The sequence below is a fragment of the Mustela putorius genome, unplaced genomic scaffold (assembly GCF_011764305.1).
Source record: "Mustela putorius furo isolate JIRA1106 unplaced genomic scaffold, ASM1176430v1.1 tig00003834_pilon_pilon_pilon, whole genome shotgun sequence".
In the NCBI taxonomy this organism is placed as follows: Eukaryota; Metazoa; Chordata; class Mammalia; order Carnivora; family Mustelidae; genus Mustela; species Mustela putorius.
The window spans coordinates 109437933-109456921 of NW_025421987.1; the positions used below are offsets into that span (position 1 = coordinate 109437933).

The 18989-nt window shown below is 42.8% G+C and overlaps 1 protein-coding gene across 1 annotated transcript in view; it reads left to right on the forward strand.

The window, feature by feature from the left end:
* The window catches only part of CPNE4 (copine 4), a 484610-nt gene that overhangs the window by 315149 nt on the left and 150472 nt on the right, over positions 1–18989 (forward strand). The window contains exon 3 of the mRNA XM_004762506.3: positions 3609–3788. Coding sequence (XP_004762563.1) covers positions 3609–3788 — 180 coding nt within the window. The remainder of the gene's footprint in view (positions 1–3608; positions 3789–18989) is intronic.

Sequence of the window (18989 nt, forward strand, 5' to 3'; positions counted from 1 at the left end):
TTGATGCCAACATGAATTTCTATCTATGTGGGATTGTCATCAGAAAATCAAGAATTAAGAAGAAAAGCAGCAGGATCGATGCACATCAGCCCCTTGTGCCATCTGGGGTGGTTAAAGCAGAGGAACAAAACTGGGATTTGATGGCATTTCCACCTCCTATCTCTTATCTCAACCTGCCTAGGACTCTATTGTTCCACCCATAAGGAGAGAAGATTCTTTTTCTGTGTCTTGAGGATGTCAAATCCACCTCTATGTTCTTGGGGATTATTTCAAAATCCTCTATCAAAAGGCACCCCATGAATGTAATTTTCTTATATGGCTCATTAGTCTGTGAATTTGGACCAGATGTTGCAAAAATGCTTCTAGGGGTCAGAAGCATTTCTGACCAAGTTCCAAGCTTGGAATTCCAAGAAAAGCTTGAAGAGTGAATGCCCCATCTGAATGGGGCAGTCCCCAATTGTTGTCGTTTTTTAGTGTGGCCTCACATTGCGAGGTATTCTTATTTTTTGTTTCCAAAGGTGAGACTGACAATAGAAATAGTCCCTTTTGGGGCACGGGTGGCTCAGTGGGTTAAAGCCTCTGCCTTCAGCTCAGGCCATGATCCAGGGTCCTGGGATCGAGCCCCATGTCAGGCTCTCTGCTCAGCCAGGAGCCTGCTTCCCCTCCCCTCTCCCTCTGCCTGCCTCTCTGCCTGCTTGTGATCTCCGTCTATCAAATAAATAAATAAATAAAATATTTAAGAAATAAAAAAAGAAATAGTCCCTTTTTAAATTTTAAAAAATATTTTTAAATATTTAAAATATTTTAAAATAGTTCTATAAAAGGTTTTTTTTTTTTTTTTTTAGATTTCATTTATTTATTTGACAGAGAAATCACAAGTAGGGACAGAGGCAGGCAGACAGAGAGGGGGAAGCAGGCTCCCCACTGATCAGAGAGCCTGATGTGGGGCTCGATCCCAGGATTCTGAGATCATGTCCTGAGCCGAAGGCAGAGGCTTTAACCTCTGAGCCACCCAGACACCCTGGGTTGTTGTTGTTGTTGTTTTTATTGTTGCCTTTTATGTTGGGAAATTAAGGGGGAAAGTACTTTTAAATGGGGCCAATAAACCATCTCCAGGAGAGCTTGAACTTGCAGACTGCTGGTTTGTGATTTCTAACTTACACTATTATTCAAAACTGTGATCTTTTAATGACTGAAAATAATTATGTCAATATAGTAAATCCTTACACCTATCCAAACAGCCAATGACACATTCAGTCCTATCCCACTGAATGAATATTATATAAAAATGTAAATTTAGACAAACCATAAAAGACTTTAGGGGAAAAAAAGATTTATTTATTTATTTTGAGAGAGTGAGAGAGTGAGCATGGGGAAGACGGGGAAGAGAGAGGGGGAGAGAGAGACTCTCAAGCAGACTCACTGCTGAACACAGAACCTTTTGTGGGGTTCGATCTCATGAACCCTGAGATCATGCCCTGAGCTGAAACTAAGAGTCAGATGCTTAGCTGACTGAACCCCAGACCATAAGAGACTCTTAACTATTGAGAACAAATTGAGGGTTGCTGGAGTGGAGCCAGGTGGAGGGCATGAATGATGGTAAATGAATGGATGTCTTTGGTAAATGGTAAATAAATGATGGTCATTAAGGAAAGCACATATGGGGATGAGCACTGGGTGTTTTATGTAAGTGACAAATCATTAAATTCTACTCCTGAAACAAATACTACACTATATGTTAACTAACTTGAATTTCAATTTACAAAATGGAAAACTCAGTTCAGATAGAAGCTGATCCTTCAGAAGAAGCCCCAGAATCAAATAACCATTGGTCTGAACAATAGCTTATTGTAAAATGCTGGTCAATATTAGTTTGGGACTTGGTTTTCTGTCTGTTGTACAGGGACATGACCAGAATCATATTTTTCTTCTCCTCATAACATGTATAGGCCATCCCCTCAGGAATAGCAGGTGACGTTCCCTACAGGACAACTCACTCTCACACAGGGCTCAGAGGGATGCTTGGGCCAGGGTCAAAACACTGAGCGCAAAAAAAGAAAAACAAAAAAACAAAACACTGAACGCAAGAATGTAGGGGATGCTATAGCAAGAATTCTTTCTTTGCTGGATAACCTGTACGCACATGATATGGTTAAAGACAGTCTTCCCTTCAGTTTATTGAGAGCTGTTTCTCTGTACGCTAATGAAAATACAGGAAATGGCTTTCTCAGTTTGTGCTAATGAACAACACTCAGGAAGTATCCAAGAGACCATGTTTCTATCTGAAAGCCAAAAGTCCATGTAGGCTCCAGTTGATTCGTAAAATTTGAGTAATGGATATCTCCAGTTCAGAGATACCATAAGATTATGGTTTAGCTATAATTTGGAATAACTGTCATTAACATCTTGGGTTAGTTTCCCAGGATATCAGTGGTGTTGTAAATGGTGTTTTGACATGTGAAAGACACAGAAGAAAAGAACCTTAGTGGTACCAGCAAAAAGAGGTGGTATACCCAAAGAGTTTCATCTAAAGGTTTAAACTCTTTATAGAGGGACAATTTTGGGGGGCATGGGCAGGGAGAAGGAAGCCAACAAAGGATGGTGAGGCTCATTAGCGATATTAATGGCAGTGGTCTGAAGAATCAAGAAGGGGAGGGGGCATTGTGTTACGAGAACCCACAAAAGCTCCCTCTGTGGAATGGAGTCTACTAGCAGACTCATGTGTGTGGAGGTATGGTGCTGCTGTCATCACCTCTCTGCCTTCCCACTGTCTGATCTCCTGCTAGGTCCTCCCTTTGGCTGAGTCAAACCAGAACCTAGAGGCAAGGAAGTCCAGGAAATTCCATCCATAGCAGTCAGCCTCCAAAGGCAAGAGTAGGATGAAGAGTGGCAGATATGGATCTGAGAGAGAGAGGCTAATGGAGAGTTATTATCATAGAAAGCAAAGGGAGTCATAAGTCGTGGACTATTAGAGCAGGAAGGGGCTTTTCACCTTCCAATCCTCGAATTCTCATTTTGTTGATGAGGAAACTGGGGCTCAGGGAATTGAAATGACTGAGCAACCATTATAAACTCAATAAAAGGCATAGTTGAGACCAAAGGCAGTCATCTTTATTCCTACTCTCTTGGCCTTTCCACTTCACTGTGCTAGGAATTAGGAGTTACAAAACTCAGGTTAGAGTAGGATTGGCTAAAATGGGGTAGCTATGTGGTCTTTTGCCATTACTGTGCCCATCAGACATCACTAGTCTATTGCAGACTGTTTTCCTCCTGAGCCCAGATGTGCTGTCAGACTCTTTTTCATGCTAGGGCTTCAGGCAGTCACTAATCATTAATCTGTCTTGTTGCCCTATTCCTTAACAATCCAACATGCTCTAAGTCTTTAAATACGAAGCTTCAAATTATTCTAATAAGATTTCCTTCCTTGAAACGTGGCTCATTCTCTAAGGGTGCTTCCTTGTAGACTTTCAAACTGCTTACACTGGTGGCTCAATGGAGGGCATTTATGGTTTGGAAGAAGGGGGAGCACCGTAACATTATTTCACCTATAGGGTAGTAAGAAAAAGCCCTAATCCATGGTGGTGTTTTCTCTTCTTCTCTCCTTGCAGGTTGACAGAACAGAGGTGATTCGCACCTGCATAAACCCGGTGTATTCAAAACTGTTCACTGTGGACTTTTACTTTGAAGAGGTGCAGCGTCTGCGGTTTGAAGTCCATGACATCAGCAGCAACCACAATGGGCTGAAGGAGGCCGACTTCCTGGGAGGCATGGAGTGCACACTCGGCCAGGTGGGTCCACAGAGGTCCCTCCCCACCCCTTGCCTCCTTGAGGCCTCTCTTCCTCCCCTTTTCCCTCTCTCCTCGCATTCTTTGTCCTCTGGTTTTATTTTTCCTTTACATGTAGCATTTTATAAGTTCCCATACACTGTCATATCCATTATAATTAACAGTGTGTTTAGATAGGGATGATGTGGCAAATATGGGAAGACCTACTTACTTTGCAAAATTAACCATTTTCTCTTCTGAATTCCTTCATTCTCTCAGTTACTACACAATTGTTTATTAAGCGCTTACTATGCTCTGATTGTGTGTGCTATAGTTTTATTCTGTTACATTATAAATTTCCATCTCCCAGCTCAACTATGAGAAACCCCATACAGAGACTATTGCTCAGTTACATGTGTTCCAAGTTTCTGGTACCAGAAATAACCCAAGAGAGGGGCTAAATAGATATTTGGTGAATGAATAAATGCTTTTATTTAATCCTCACAATGATGTGAAATAAACATCATGATTATGTCAAACTAATTTGGCTTCACTCCAAACCCCATAATTCTGCTTCATGACACCTTTCCTTTTTCTTTTCCTTACTGCTGTACCCAGAACTTTAGTAGGTACTGAGGAGAGATCTAAGTGAAGAAATAGTCCCTATACCCCAAAAAGTGGACACTAATTGGAGAAGGCACACTATATGTACTTAAATAGAGCAATTTATGATGCAGTTTAAGCCAAAAAGAGATGAAATATCCTGGACTATATTCACAGGGTGTGGGCCTTTAGGAGGGAGAGCTTTCTGCTAAGTAGAATCAAAGAAGGCATTGGGGATTTCAACTATGAAAAAAAAATATGGCCCACAGATTGAAGGAGGAGGAGGAACTTTCAAGTAAGAAATCAATATAAACAAGGCATAGAGGTCAGCATGACCATGGCAGGGGTAAGGGGCAGAGGAGAGCAGGTTCACTGAATCGAGGTCAGATGCTGATTTGCTGCAAAACCAGTGAAGCTTGAACTTCAGAACCCCTCACTTGGGTATACTATTTCCAAGGCTCTATGTGACATTTTTATTTGTAGTCTTGCACTTTTTTTCTCAAAGGATTCCAAATTATATAAACCTCAAGCCCCATAAAACCTGCATCAGTCACATGTGAAGGCAACGATCTGGTTTAGGGATTAGTTAAGAAAGAGGCTGCCTGGCAAAGAGATGACAAGCATGCATGTCTGCTTTTACCATGCCTCATGTCACTTATCACTAACTTCTCCCATGTGAGCACTGAGTGACACAACAGACAATGCCCTCAGATACTTTTTTTTTTTTTTTTTAGCAGATATAGTGATGACTTTCCTTAGATTGTTCCTTGTTCTTTTAATGAAAGTCAAAAGCTCTATGTAGAAGGACTGTGAGGGAAGGCAGACAAAGAATCTCCACCAGTAAATCTCTCTCATGACATTTGAAAACAGCTGAAGCCAGATAGTGCCAGGGTCTTGCCAGGTACAATGCCTAATAAGTAGTAGGCGTTCAACAAATGAATGAATGAATGGTAGATTTTAGGTAGAAATCTGTAATATATAAATAAAACAAGGTGATCAGAGTGGCATCTCTTATAAATGAGCCACTCCAAGATACTCTTATAGATTGTGGATATCTCCTCATGTATAAAAGTTATATTCTGCCCTGAGAAACAAATGTAGATTCAGGTAGAAGTCATGTGAATCAAAGGTCATTTTCATGGAAAAGATTTGATGGAAAGATTTGATCATTTTGTCCATGTGAATGACTCTCAAATTTGCCTCTTTAGATCTCTCACAACCCTCCTCTTTCCAGTAGCCAGTAAGTCCTTGACCCTCTACTTTGTGCCAGACATTGTGTTGGAGGCCAGCGGTGCAGTGTTGAGCCAAAAACATCATCCCTACCCTCAAGCTATGCACAGTCTAGTTGTGGATAAAGATGGGAAGTAAATAATTAATCAAATTACACAAAAAGTTAAATTACAACCATTGTAGTTATTGTTAAGGAATAGGAGCGCAAAAGATTATGGGAGTAGCGTCAGGAGGAGAGGCAAACAAAGAAGAATTCTGAAAAGAAGTGACATTTACACCAAGACTGGAAGGGAGAATGAGTGCATCAGGTGAGAAGAAAGAGGAAACATTTTCCATGCAGATGAGAAAATTATATACAAAGACTCTGAATTCAGGAAGAAGTTTGGCATATGGTACGTAGCATCTTCATTTGGGTTTCCCAAAAATCTAACTCTGAGACAGGAAGTCAAAGGAGGTGAAGGAGAAGCCATAGCAGAATGAGAAGGTAAGACAGGAAAAGGAAGGCAGCCTGTAAAAGTGTTGTCATGCCAGCAACCACTGTGGCCAACAGGAGTTTAATTTTGCTGGGGAAATTCTGGAAGCCAGTACAGAGCAAAGAGCACAGAGTTATCTTATCCCAGAGATGAGGGAACGTGGGTATTTATATACTTGGGGAATATAGTTCATCAGTCATTGAGGGCTGTTCCCAGGGTGGGAATATCAATCCCCCAGTATTTCTGGCTTATTGCGTGGGCAGCAGTGCAGGCTCCCAGTAGACCGAATTGCTTACAAGCAAAGAAATACAGGTGCTAATGGTCAGAAGTCAGTGGTTTGCAATGAAGTCATAGGCCCCTGGAGATGAGCAGGGCATTTACGGCATGTGGGACACAGATGCTATCAGCTGCCTATTCAACAGCCAATCACTCCAATTTTTCAGCTGTTAGGCCCTGATCATTTTCAGATCGTTTTCCATCATCTGGCTGTATAGAAAATAGCCCTGTCTCCAGCTCAAGGGTGAATCCTGAGTAATCTCAGCCAATCATATGGATCCTGTTCCCTTTTGCCAGAGATTGGTTTAGGAGTGGGCTTTGGCCGGTTCTAATCAATAAGACATGAACGCTTTTTCTTGGAAAGCTGTTCTAGCTTAAAAGACAGAGAGAGAGAGAGAGAGGCATACAAAGGAAAAGTTGTCTGCTTGTGATTCCTGGAACCACTGTAGCCACTTTGTAGGAAGGGTGAGATTGAGAGCAACCCTAAGGTGAAGTCAGAGCCAGAAGAGTTGCAGGAGGTGGAGACACTGGTGGGACATACTGTCCCTGGGTCCCACCGTATCTGTGGACTCCTTATCATGAGATAATAAAGTGTCCTATTGTTACAGTTGCTTGGGTTCTGGTTTTCTGTCCCTTGAGCTAAAAGCACCATGATTTTTTTTTTTTTTGAAGATTTTATTTATTTATCGGAGAAAGAGAGAACATGAGTTTGGGGCAGGGCAGAGGGAGAGGGAGAAGCAGGCTCCTTGCTGAGCAGAGAGCCCAATGTGGGGCTCCATCCCAGGACCCTGGGATCATGACCTGAACCAAAGGCAGACGCTTAATCGACTGAGCCACGCAGGTGCCCAAACATACCGTGACTGATATAGAATATACCAATGAAAGCATATCAATGAAATATTGACAGACTGTCTGGAGGTGGGTAAACAAAGGGAAGCTGGGGAGTGCATTGGCTTGATTTTTTTTTAAGTCCTCAAGAGGAGGAATATATGGAAGTGAGCACTGAGGGTAAGATTACAAATTGTACTTTCTAAATGTATCTTGATACTTTTGAAAGAGCTTCCAAACTGACCATTTCATTTGATTCTCTTGACATGCAGAGAAGACAGGGGTCATCATCTGCATTTTATAGCTGAGAAGACTGAGGATCTTTAGTGTCCTGACAGAGCCAAGACCAGAAGTCAAGAGCTTTTGCTCCCTAATCCAAAGTTCTTTCTTCTGCCATGATTTAAAGAAGGATTATGGGGAGAGGCCACATGTTCCGAGATCTCTTTTAACATCTGGCTTAGATGAAGCAAGTGAGCAGCAAGTCAAAATTGTGGAGTGTCGTCCTAAGCCATGTTTCCCAAGCCACACTGCTTTCCCTCCCACTCCAGATGACACACTGGCCTGTTTGGTATCTTGTATATTCATGGGCAATCACCCTTTTACATTATAAGCCATGTGATGGGTATGAGTGACCTTTCCATACTTTGAGAGTGGGCACTAATTGGCTGAAATCAATCAGCCAGTTTTTTTTTAAAAGATTTTATTTATTTATTTGACAGAGAGAGATCACAAGTAGATGGGGAGGCAGGCAGAGAGAGAGAGAGAGAGGGAAGCAGGCTCCCTGCCGAGCAGAGAGCCCGATGCGGGACTCAATCCCAGGACCCTGAGACCATGACCTGAGCCGAAGGCAGCGGCTTTAACCCACTGAGCCACCCAGGCCCCCAATCAGCCAGTTTTTATAGCCATAGTGATTAGTTCTGTGATGGTATACAACAATCCGAGATAGTGAAATGTAAATACATATTTGCTAGAAACTTTTGAGAAAGATAAGGTGAGGCTGTGAGGTCTGGAAATGATACCCTTCAAGGGGAGAGCATGGTACTGCTGGGAGAGGAAAGGGAAGGGTGATAGTGTCACAAAGTGTGGGTGAAAACGAAAGAGACTGGCACCTCAAAGGGAAGAACAGAGAACTAGAGAGAAATCAGGTCATTTTACTTGCACGCTAGATGCCAGTAATATGAAAATATGAAAATTCCTGGGAATTTTGGCCAATAGTTTCCCTTTATTATTTAAATCATTATGGGCTAATTCTTTTTGCCACTTACACCGTGGAGTTCCAACTAATCAAGCCATATTCCGTAGAACCCCTTCTCTAGGCCATAGTGACCTCCTCAGACTCCCAAGATCCTATAACTCATCTCTACTTCACTCATTTAGTAAATGCCTTGAGAAGTTCCTTTTTCTAAGTTCACTAATATAATTTCTCTCTTAAGTAACATTTACTTTTATATATATCATCTGACCCTGGCTAGATTACAAGGCAGAGGCAGAGGCCATCATCGGTACTTTTTCATGTCTAATGCAACACCATGCTTTTATATCACACATGCTCAAGCCACATTTGTTGATGAGTTCATTTTGAAAATTTTAGATCAGTAAAAATTTAGAACAGTATTTTAGATCATTTTAACATGGTAATTTCTATTCAATCACATATTTGTGTTTCAACAAGCATTTAGAAAGTGCCCCAGTTATACCAAATACCCTGATAGGTGCTAGACACACACAAATGAAAAAGAAAAAGGTCTGGCCCCAGAAGAGCTTATCATTAGCTGGGAGACAGACCGGTAAATAAATAATTAAAATGCCTGTTAACTTTCTGCTACAACAGAAATGTGTTCCAGGGGCTACAGGAGATAGGCTTACCTCTACTTAGAGGGAATCAGGGAGGTCTCATAAGAAAGATGACTCTGGGGGCACCTGGGTGGCTCAGTCACTTAAGTGTCTGCCTTCAGCTCAGGTCATGATCCCAGGGTCCTAGGATCGAGCCCCACATTGGCCTGCTAAGTGGGAAGTCTGCTTTTCTCTCTCCCTCTCCCTCTATGTCCTCCCCCCCCCCCGCCCCCAGCTCTCACTCTCTCTCGAATAAATAGATAAGAAGGAAGAAAAATAAAGGAAGGAAGGAAGGAAGGAAGGCAGGCAGTCAGGCAGGCAAGAAAGAAGGAGGGAAGGAAGGAGGGAGAGAAAGAAGATGACTCTGGACCTGAATCTCAAAGGATGAGGAGGAATTCACCAGCAGAGGAGTGAAATAAGAACTCTCTGGGCAAAATGACCGGGACACACAAAGGCATGGCAGCATAAAAATAGCAAAGAACTCTAAGTGACTCAACATGGCTAGATGGTCAAGTAGGGGTAGAAAATGGATTGGGGAGTCTGGACAGGAGAAGAGGAGCCTAACGAGGAAGATTTAAGTGCTTTCTCTAAAGTTTGAAGAGCTTGGATGTGCTTCCCTGGAGGTCCTGAAGGGTTTTGACTAGGGAGACAACACGATTGGATGTGTGTAATAGAAATGTCACTTCAGTGTTCCTGTGAAGTCTGGGTGGGAGAGAGTGGATGTGGAGACAGGGAAACCAATTAGGAAGCTCGTGCCATAACAGGAAAGAGATGAGAAGGCAATGGTGGTGGAAGTTGAGGAGGCTAGGGGAAGAGTTTGGCCAAGAGCTGTATCAACAAGCCTTGGGAAATGGGTAAAAGGAGGAGGAGCTTGCAGATAGCTGGCTCCCATCCCTGGAGGAGTGATTTGCCTATCTTTCAGGAGAATCAGATTGAGGAGTTGAATAGGGAGTAGAAGGTGCTGGCATCTTTCGCCCATGATGTTTATGGAGAATCCAGAGGAGGTTGCCATTTGGCACCTGATCACATAGATCTAGAACAGATACAGATTTGCGAGGGGACTCCCTACGGTACCCGGAGCCTGAAAGTGGGTGAGATTCCTTCAAAGAGACACTTTTGTTTTTATTTCTAGAAGGAAATCCATTGAACATTTCATATATGAACAAATCCTGAAGGATTTTTTTTTTCTTATTATATTTAGTTAGCCAACATATAGTACATCATTAGTGCAGACGACCATAGGGGAAGGGAGGGAAACCTGAATGGGAAGAAATCAGAGACAGAGATAAACCATGAGACACTCTGGACTCTGGGAACCAAACTGAGGGTTCCAGAAGGGAGGGGGGTGGGAGGACGGGGTAAGTGGGTGATGGGTATTAAGGAGGGGATGTGTTGTGATGAGCCCTGGGTGTTCTATGCGACTAATGAATCATAAAGGATTTTTAAAAAAACTGTTGAGTATGCAATAATACCTCTCCACATTCCGATCAAAGTATGAGCTCAACGTTAAATTTTGGTATTAAGGGGAGCTTTCCCTTTTTCCTCAATCGTTCTCTCTAGTATGATCCAGCAAACAAACAAACAAACCTACCACAGAACACAAAACACAAAAAGACCAAAAAAAAAAAAAAAAAAAATCTTCATCCCTTCAGTGGTTCAGGATCTCTCTTCCCTTGTCCTGCTGAGCTCGGCCGGGCCTGGCCGGCTCCAGGAGCTGTTGAGCGGCTGGAAGAATGGCACATTCAGGGTCCGAAGCACTGTTTCATAATGCTGAAGTGCACCTGCTGTGGGGCCTCCTGGTCTACAGTCAAATCCCAGCTCAGCCGCTCTCAAGTTATATGTCTGAAGGCAAATTCTTGCAGCCACTCAAGCCTCAGCCTCTTCATATGCAAAGTAGAGATAATAATAGAGCTGCTCTCAAGAAATATTGTGAGGATCAAGTGAGAGAACACATAAGGTGCTTAGCAGTGTCACCAGTGCAAAAAGAACATTCAGGATATGGAAGCTATGATTCAGGACGTGAGAATCTAGGAAATGGTGGGGAAGAATCAACGTCTCTAGGGGGACAGCTTTGTTTCAAACGTAAAGGTGGAAGCTAAAAGGGTGAGGACATTGAAACAGAACACCCATGTTCTGGGCAATTAGTAAAACTGAACTTGGGACTTTGCCTCAAGTTCATTGAAAAACTTAGTCAAAGGGGTCAGTGCGTGTGTGTGTTTGTGTGTAATATTTACTTTAGTCAGACTATTTTTAAATAAAATTGGTTTCAACTCAGATCTCTGAAATAATCGGGGGTAGGTGTTCCACTTCCTGTCGTAACACAACTAAGGCCCAGAAGGAGAGAGAAAGTGACATCCCAAAACCCATGCTGGAAATCACACATTCAGAGCTGTCTCCTTAAGGTCGTCTGCAGGTATTTGCCCTGTCCATGTGAGTTGGCCACGTTCTCACTCTGTTTCAGTCCCATGAAACAGCAGGACTCGTGGCTTTTAGGATAGGGAACTAGCAGCCCTCAGCATGCTAGAAGCTGGCATTGGCCATGACGTTGAGGATAAGCACAGCCAGTGACTTAGCACTGAGCAATAATGCCAAATGAAGGATGATGTCCTCCAAGAGCACTCCAGGCAGAACTGTGTGTTCTCAGCAGATGGATGAGGGGGGCGAATCACGGAGATGCAGGGTGTCCAGAAGGCTGTGTACTCCTTCTGGGTGAGCCTGGAGACCGTCCTTGGATTTCTGTTGGCAGAGAGGAGACCAGGAGCTAAGCCCCTCTCCTGCTGTACCCAACAGAGGGCATGCCAAGGAGAGCTGTGAGGATCCTTCACTATCTAGAATAGCAAGCAGACCTTCTTTAATGAGGTGCCTTCGCTTTCTTTCACTGCTTACCAACTAGTCAAGTCATCCTTGAAGGCTTCCACTTCTTTGGGCACCAGATGTAGTGGGGACGCTGCGTCAGAAATAATGAGAACAGTAAATGTAACCGAAACCAGTTAACTTTCTCTAGGCACTTGTATTTACCAGTCCCTGGGCTAGGCATTTGCCATATTGCACTTAAGTTAATCAGCTGGACATCCCTGGGAAGTAAGCACGACCATTATCCTCATGTATATTTCAGGAAACGTGCTGTAAAAAGCTGGGGAACTTATTTAAGGCCACACAGCTAGTAAATGATGGAGTTAGACCTCAAATGCAGATCTGTTTGGCTCCAAAGCCCCTGATAGCTTGTCACTAACTAGTATAAATTGGAATGTAGCATCTATTAATGCAAAGCCAAGTCAGAGTTGACCTTGCTAAGATTTTGTTTTATTTGGGTTATTTTTAACGTTTGTTTGTCTTATATGAAATTGATTAAGAATCCTCTTGCAAAAAAGAAAAACCACCTTGGTCATTTTTCCTCCAGGTCTGTGTACTGAATTTACCTAAATACAGTATGGTTTCTTAAATAGTATCACTGTCTCAACCTCCCAAAACCAGAACCTTATAAGTCAGCACCCAGAGGGTGCCTCCTGCTGGTCTTTTCACCCTCAGCTGTGTTGAGCACCCCATTAACCAAATTCAGCTGTTGCCCCTAGGTCTCATCATTGCTTTCCTTGTGGGCATTTCCTCTTCTCCAGAGCTAAGAATACAGTTATAACTGTCCTTCTCTCTTCATTGCCACGTGGCTGTACTTCAATCTGGTTCTTTCCCCAAAGTTCAGAGGTCATCCGTTAAAACCAAGAACATCCTGCTTTCTGTCATTAAGAGAGGGGCAGGGAAATCTGAGGTCCCTTCACAGAGGCCTAGGCTATCTGAGAGGCTCTCAACCTCATTCATGAGAGAGGAACCATGCACTGCCTTCCCACAGAGCAACAATTCTCAAACTTGAGCTCTAATCAAAATCTCTGGAGGCTTATTAAAACCCAGCATGCTGGACCCTGCAGAGTTTCTGATTTAGTGGATTTAGCAAAAGACCTAATCATTTGCATTTCTAAGGTCCCAGGTGATGAGAATCCTGCTGGTCGGGGGCCACAGTTTGAGAACTACTCCCCCAGAATCTCAGGGGAGGAATGCTACTAAGTCTTGGGCACTGAATCACTAGTTTTAATTATGAAAGAACATTCGGGGCAGTTGTCTGGAGAAATTAAAGACAAAGAAAACAACTAGAGAACAGGAAAAAAAAAGTTGCTTCATAAAATTTACAGTCCTACAAAGGACCATGTATAGGAATTTGGAATTTACATTCTTGATGAAGAAGATCTTTACTCCCCTCCACTGAGTATAATTTAATGGACCTATTAGCCAGGTTGTTGGGTCCATTCCTGACACGGGTGAATGTTAGGATTACATCAACCACAGTGGCCCCTGAAAGGATTGGCAGACCACAAGCTGTCAGTGGTCAATGGTAATTTGGTCTCAGGTGGGTTGAACCCAATTGGTTGACATTAAGGGTATGACAATGCCCAGGGCGCTATCCAAACTCAATTTAATGCTCACATTGAGATTCCACAGTTTGTTATTTTGTTGCATAACATCTAATATCCTCATGGCATAAAATTGATGGCCCAGGGAAGTCAAATTTACACATTATAGCAGGCAACTCATTTCCCTTCTTCTTCTCACATGAAAAGCTTTCCCTAACTTTGCAGAATTATTGCAAGCAGAAGCCCCGTGAGTGATAAATGAGGTCATAAATAAATACCATCACTTCAGCTACTATGGTCTGGCTGAGAAGTCCCTGGAAGTGGTCTCTCAATGCTGGTGGTCTGTTCTACACAGGCAGGTGGGATTCATACAGGGTGATTGTGGGTGAGCAAGGCCTCAGTTCTCCAAGGAAAATAAAATTAATTATTGTGTTTTTCATTGCTGTCTTTGTCAGGCAAGTAATCTCCTTAAATTCAGATCCTAGGAAAATCCTTCTGTTTTTTCTGGAGTCTTCCTTTTGTACCTTTAATTTTCCATCCTGGATCTGCCACCAACTCCTGTGTCATATTGGGCAGTTTGCTTAGCCTCTTGGTGCTGCGGTGGCCTCATCTATAAAAGGAAGGTTTTGTATTGATTGATCTCTAAATTCCTTCCAGTTCTAACAGTCAGTGATTCTTATCCATCTCTTTCCTCCCCTTGTCTCTGAAAGTAACCATTCCTTCCTGCATTCTGCTCTCTCTTCAGGAGTCTCTGTCCCCTTCCTCCCTGCCCCCAGTCCCTTCTCACATCATCTGTTAGCCTGAAGTGTTCCCCTCATGCTAAATCAGAGATATCATTCAGCCACAGATTGTGTTCCTACCCAGGTGCCCCGCAGGAAAGCACCTCCTCATGTCTACTTAATTTCAGAGATACTTTTTGAAAGATATAGCTAGTGGTAATTAATGTTGTCCTGTGTTTATGAATCCTGTTCCACATATCGACAGTAATCTGATACCTCTACTGGCTCCAAATGAGTAAGGGGAAAAGAACAAGAGATCTGGAACCGATTGAGAGTTTTTAAGAACTGGTATGTCGCCGCTGGAAGCAACTCTAGGTGTTTGTCCTGGTCCCAACTCTTTAAGCCAGGTCAGTGTGAGGTGCTCAGCCCCCAGCCCACCCCACCAGTTTCCCCTGGGCCCATTTCCCCATACAGGGAGCCATGTTCCCTGTTGAAGACAGCCCCCTGGGACCTCTACCACAGCACCCTCTCTCCCTTGTTTCCAGCCAACTTTCTTTCCAGTCCTTTTTGCTCTGAGCTCAGAACTACTAACCTACAAAAATCCAAGCTGAACCCTGTCTCCATGGTGTTTACAATGCTCTTCCCTACCACCTGGCCCCTGCCTTTCCCCTGTAAAAGTTATCTTGCTGTACTGTCTTCCTTACCAGCACCTTAAGTGCCTTAAATAAAAATGTCCTGTACTTGTCTCAGCCCTAAAGCATGAGACACTGTAGCACATGAACTGCATCAATACACCAAACAGCCAATTTGCTGAAGTCAACTTACCAAAAACCTGATTCACCGAACAATACACAGCCCCCCAATTTTTCAGTAAATATTTTTATTTACCGAAACTGCGGTCTTCAAAGTAGTTTTTTTTTTTTTTAAAGATTTTATTTATTTATTTGACAGAGAGCACAAGTAGGCAGAGAGGCAGGCAGAGAGAGAGTAGGAAGCAGGCTCCCTGCCAAGCAGAGAGCCTGATGCAGGGCTCGATCCCAGGACCCTGAGATCATGACCTGAGCTAAAGACAGAGTCCCAACCCGCTGAGCCACCCAGGTGCCCTAAAGTAGTTATAAAGTGTGCTACAATTATTTTAAAACTTGTGAGGATTTCTGCCTTTTTTTTTTCCCACTTAAGCTGATTATCACAAACTTTTCTGAATATCAAATGTGACCATAAGAAGACCAAATTCTCTCTTGTCTTCTCTGCCAAAGGTGAGAAAAAATATGGTACTAGCTCTTAAAGTACTTCCCAGGCCAAAACACTAGGAAAATATATTTTTAAATGACAGCAATGATGACAGGGAGATGGGATTATGAGTGATTTTTAGTGTCACCTTCACATTTTTCTATATTTTCTAAAAGGAATATATATCACCTCTATACAGAAAAAAATTGCAATAAATGTTAGTAAAAACATCAGAATAAGGCCTATTTACTGACTCCAGAGGACTCACTTTCATGTAGGGGAATATGACCCGTAAGTAAAATACAGATCGGCTTCTGAAGAACTTTAGGATGTATAAGGAATTCTACTTCAGGAAGCGTGAGGGCAAGGGTTGGGGGCAAGGAATTTGCTAAGGCTGTGCTCTCTGTCAGGTTTTTGAGAAAGTATCCTGTAGATGCTGCAGGTAAAACCTTCATTCACACCCCTACTCCTCAGGGAGGAAGGTTGGCTTAGGTAATCTGATTCTGATGTTTTGTAATACCATTTCTGATTATAGAAGAGATCATGGAGGGCTTGGAGCACTAATAAGGAGTAAGCTAAGGATGCATCTTTGGAACTGCCAAGAGGTTCTGCCAAAGCCTAGAATCTCCAGTTCAAGTCTAATTTGGGAAAGAGAATATTTTTTATTTTGAATTAACCTGATAAAATTTAGGGGGAGAAGAAACAGTAACTGCTTGGCTTACAGAAGCATTCCCAGGAGTCTTGGTTTCAGATTCAAGGACAAAATGAGGCTGGTAGGAATTCATTAACTTTGTTTTGGACGGAATGTGAGCCTTTGAGCTTCTCCATACACAAGGGCAGGGCAGGTGAGGCCGTGAGTGTGGGTTCCTGTGCTTCCTCACCCACCCTTCCTTGGCGTCTGCCCACAGGAGGCTGAGGTCAGCACAAAATTCCAAACCAGTTATTAGAAACAAGGGAGCAGAATTCCTCCAAACCTCTCTCTCCCCAGCGAGAATCAAACCAAACCAAACCAAAACAAAACAAAACAAAAAAACGAACTAGTATTCAAATAAATTTGCAGACGAAACTCCAATAGAATCGGAAAAGCGTGAAATGGGGAGGAAATCAAATCTAGTGTTGAGTCTCATACTCCTAGCCTCTGCCTAACTACTTCGCAGGAAGGGAATGCCTCCTTCCGTCTAGGTATCCTGATAACCATAGGGTAACCTATGACTGCATTTGCCCCAGGCCATTCCAGTTTTTAATTTAGTGTCGTGATTTAAATATTAACATTGTCCCCTTTCATTTTCAAAAGTGTGCCTGTTTGGCAATAGAGTTTTTCATCCCTTTGTGATAATAAGTCACTTTCATAGCTAACATTTACTAACTGCCAATCATGGAGGCAGGCATTTCCAAGCTTGGTGCTGTTGACGTTAGTGCCATCGTCAGTGCTGCTATCATCCCGGGCCAAGATTACTTTCACATCCTGAGGAGCAAAGTCAAGATGCAAACAACAGGCATTTGGTTTCACATTCAGACTGCTCAGCAGTTTCTCCCAGACCCCTAAGCTACACTTCCTCTGGGCTTCCATTTGGCAAACTCAGGAAGAAGATCCATATCCCTTTACAGATCTCCCGTATCTTCTTGCTGGCTTTCTCATAAGTGTTCAGTTTGCAAGGAGGAGACTGATATTCTGGGGGCCTTGTTATATCCCTGGTATCATGTTATGTGAGGCCAGGATCTTCCCCACTTGATAGATCAAGAACAAGGCTGGAAGAGCTCAACTAATTCATCCAAAATCATGCTGACAGCACGTTGCAGAGCTAAGATTCACACCTGAGTTGATCTGCTTTAGTACTTGCTTTCCCATTATACTACATGGCCTATCACACTGCATTCAATTTCTACAACCCTTTGAAGATTGGAAAATGTGGAGTAGCAATTCTCCCTAAATGCTATCACCATAAGACAGCTAACCAACTTCAAGAAGGAAGAATCCTTCTTCACAGGTAGATGAATTGACTCCTGTATCCAACCCGTCTTTTTCTCCCAGCTCAGGAAGACCTGTGACATCCATTTGCAAATAGATACTGCACTCATGAGTATTTATCTGAAATACTCCTGGACCAAAGGGTCTGAGCAACTTGTAGTGTTTAGGCCTCATTGTTCCCGTGACATAGACCTATTGTTCATATACCAGATTTAAATATGTGGTATGTATTCATTCATGTGTTCGTTCATCCATCCATTCATTCATTCATTTATTCATTCAATGAATAATGCACTTAATACTAGCAGTGATCATTTAAAAGCTTATACACACGTATTCCCTCACCCAAATAATTATGTAGGAATTTATTCTTTCATTTCCTGGGCACTCACGGCATGCCAGATACTCTTCTAGACACCAGGGCATCACTTGTGAACAAAGGGGACAAAGCCTGATTCTCGTGGAGCTTATCTCTTCCTACATAATATAATAACAGACAATGATAATGCTATGAAGGAAAGCCCAGTAGGATAAAGAATAGAGAATGGTAATAAGGCGGTGAGTGCTAATTTAGATAGGAGAGTCAGAGAAGGTGCTTTCTGAGCAGAGACCAGAATGATGGATGGGTACAGGCCATGTCAAGAAATCCAGAAAATTGTTTCAGGCAGAGAGCTGACCAACTGTTCTTACATAGTACTCCCAGACCTTATGCTGACAACTTTGCATGCATTATCTCATTTAATCCTCAAAAAGCCCTGAGGGGGAAGTGCCATTATTTCCTCATTTTCTATGAACACCCTGAAGCTTGAAATAACTTGCTCAAGTGCACACAGTCTTTAAGTGCAGGAGCCACAAGTGGAACCCAGGCTTCCTGACGCCTAGACAATATCCCTACTGCAACTGCTGAGCAGTTGTGTGCCTTGGCCAGCCTGCAATACTTGCCTGCACTTTTTTTCTTTTTAGTAGGCGCCATTCCCAGTGAGGAGCCCAGCACAGGGCTTGAACTCATGACCCTGAGATTGAGACCTAAACTGAGACCAAGAGTTGAACTCAACCGACTGAGCCACCCAGGTGCCCTTGTCTGCATTTTTTTTTCTTTTTTTTTTTTGAATTATTAATTTTTTATTTTTTATAAACATATATTTTTATCCCCAGTGGTACAGGTCTGTGAATCACCAGGTTTACACACTTCACAGCACTCACCAAAGCACATACCCTCCCCAATGTCCATAATCCCACTCCCTTCTCCCAAACCCCCTCCCCCCAGCAACCCTCAGTTTGTTTTGTGAGATTAAGAGTCACTTATGGTTTGTCTCCCTCCCAATCCCATCTTGTTTCATTTATTCTTCTCCTACCCACTTAAGCCCCCATGTTGCATCACCACTTCCTCATATCAGGGAGATCATATGATAGTTGTCTTTCTCTGCTTGACTTATTTCGCTAAGCATGATACGCCCTTGTCTGCATTTTTGATGCAAGATTGAGAGAATGACAGATCCGAAAGAAACACCTGCAAAGCCTGCGGCATCCCTCTTTTAAGACTTTATTTATTTATTTGGCACAGAGAGACACAGTGAGAGAGGGGACACAAGCAGGGGGATTGGGAGAAGGAGAAGCAGGCTGGTTCTGGTCCTTTGTAATGGTTTTGATTACAGAGGAGACCC